The following is a 2,602-nucleotide window of genomic DNA, read 5'->3' on the forward strand; positions in this document are numbered from 1 at the left end:
TTCAAAATAAATATTTCTATTCCATGTTGTATTTCAGGGTGTATGATAATTCATATTTCTTAATAATACAATTGCAAATTCAATTTTTAGTTTTACGAAGTGTAGCTTTAAAATATGGGGTGCAGAATGTAATTACAGTCCTTCTAACGAACTGGTTCAGCCAAGCCCAGTAACGAAACGACATCGTATCTTAAAAAATAAACGACCAGTGTTTCTATAACCGCGCCAAGTCACAAACATCTTCATCGTCATCCACTCGACATGGCGATACTCCAACTATTTCCAACAAACTCCCAGTTTTCTTGCCACCTCAAACCTCCAGCAACATTGGACCGCGGCATCGTATTCAACGAAAAGGTGCGCTACCTTAAAGCCCTCAAAGTGAAGCCGGAGAAGGCCTTCCACTTAAACCCCATACTCCGCTCCTCCCCTCTCGCCGTCCTCGAATCCGTCACGCGCTGCCTCTACTCCCTCGGAGTTCCACGCACCGCCATGGGTCGCATCCTCGACATGCACCCTGTGCTCCTCACGTGCGACCCCTACTCCCAACTCTATCCCCTCCTTGACTTCCTCCTCCATGAGGTCCGAATCCCCTTCCCCGACGTCCACCTCTGCATCCTCCGCTGCCCCAGATTACTTGTTTCCAGCGTCGATAACCAATTGCGTCCCACACTGCTACTTCTCAGGGAACTAGGTTTCTGTGGGCCCCACTCCCTCACGTGCCAGACTACCCTGCTCCTCGTATCAAGCGTGGAGGACACCATTTTGCCCAAGTTGGAGTTTTTGAAGAGTTTGGGGTTCACCCACATCGAGGTTTGCAACATGGTCGTCAGGTCCCCTGGGTTGTTGACTTTAAGCGTGAAGAAGAATTTGGTGCCCAAGGTGGAATTTTTCTTGAAGGAGATGAATGGGGATGTTGCTGAGCTCAAGAGGTTTCCTCAGTATTTTTCTTTTAGCTTGGAACGGAGGATTAAGCCGAGATTCGGGAGGCTGAGGCAGCTTGGCGTGTCGATGCCGTTGGAAGATATGTTGAAGGTTAGTGATGGCGGGTTTAATGCTAGGTTGCTTGAATTGAGGTTTAAGACTCTTGAGTTTGGAGTAGGACAATACTTGTAGTAGTTTGTTGTTGTTGTTGGGAAGGTTTAAACCATTTTAGTTAAAACATCAAGGGTTTTAGGGTCACCCACATTTGTCTGCAATTTTCCACAATGTTGAGTGTGATGAAACTGAAATCATGATGGTGACCGCAATTTAAACCCTGGATGTTGGTTTTGCTAAAGACTAAAGTATCGTGGTTGATACTGATAAACATATGGGCAATCTGTTAAAATAATGTAGAGAAGAAGCTGATTGTGATTCAGAGAAAAGGAGATTTTGGTGATGGAAAATAATAATAAGGATGTATGTTCTTTGAGATTTAGGAGGGTTTAGGTAGGACAACGGTTGTAGTAAGTGGCTATTGTTGACAAGGTTTTCAAAAATGTTCCGCTATTTCAGCTGCAACATCAAGATTTTTTGGATTACCATGACCGTATACCGCTATTGCAGCCCCATTTGTCTATAATTTCCTAATATCAAGGATCGCAACTGCTACCTAAAACATTAATTGGTTGTAAATGCAGTTGCTTTTGTCTGCAATTTCTAACAATGTTAAGGTGAGTGAAGTTGGTTTTGCTGAATTATAGTGACTGATATAAAATGTGCAGTGATCAGTGTGGTTTAAATAGCCGCTAAAGCTGCAATACTCTGAATTTCAAGGATCCGCTATTGCGTCCACAATAACTGTTGTGGTTGCAGCTCAATCCTGCATCTACTTTCATCTTTGGCTAGCCTCCAGCCAATTGAATTTTTAGATAACATTATGCCAACTTTTATGTATTTTATTTTTAATTGCATACAACTTAATTTTTTATACATATATAATTGATATATTGGATATATAGTATATTTCAACCGTAATGATTTACTCTATATGATATAACAAATTATTGGCTTTCCGCTATTCGCAATATGATATAGCAGGTTATTGGCTTTCTGACGTTTTCTGCAATCCGCAGTTGATTACACTGATTGCGGTTGATTATTATATCTGTGTCTTTTAATTTGTGATAGATAAAGCGCTGTTTGTGATTCAAATAAAAGAATATCTTGGTCGTGGAAAAGAAAGATTTTGATCGACAGTAAAGTGGGAAATTGAGATTGTGGAATTGATTTTGATAATAGAACATGAACTATAGAATTTTCAGAACCCAATCAGTTAACTTTCTATTGAAATAGTATAAGCCTTGAAAAGGAAGAGTCAAAAACCAAAATTTAAAATATCCAGGAATCCTTGACACTGAGTGTATACCCCATTAGTGGAAGCCTCACAAATGTGGCGCACTTTGATAATCCTAAAGATTTATCAAACCAAAAGTGTAAGTCTTTGGTGATAAGGTCTTCTCGATTTGGCTCAGTCTTGTTAAATCTCGAAATCGCAATCAAAGCCATCAACAATTTAGGTTCTACTGTAGAGATTATGTATATTTCATGTGGAATATTGCTACCACTTTTGTGTGCTTGCATGATAATTCTAGATTTCTGAATGTTACTATACCCTGTT

At 40.2% G+C, this 2,602-nt stretch overlaps 1 protein-coding gene across 1 annotated transcript; it reads left to right on the plus strand.

The window, feature by feature from the left end:
- Window positions 1-218: 218 nt before the first annotated feature.
- Window positions 219-1,927, plus strand: EMB93 (Mitochondrial transcription termination factor family protein). The gene has a single exon (XM_068612149.2). It carries the CDS (start codon window positions 262-264, stop codon window positions 1,114-1,116), a length of 855 nt encoding a protein of 284 aa, XP_068468250.1. The 5' UTR covers window positions 219-261; the 3' UTR covers window positions 1,117-1,927.
- The last annotated feature ends 675 nt before the right edge of the window (window positions 1,928-2,602 follow it).

Source organism: Phaseolus vulgaris, chromosome 2, assembly GCF_051622355.1.
Source record: "Phaseolus vulgaris cultivar YP4 chromosome 2, ASM5162235v1, whole genome shotgun sequence".
Classification (NCBI taxonomy): Eukaryota; Viridiplantae; Streptophyta; class Magnoliopsida; order Fabales; family Fabaceae; genus Phaseolus; species Phaseolus vulgaris.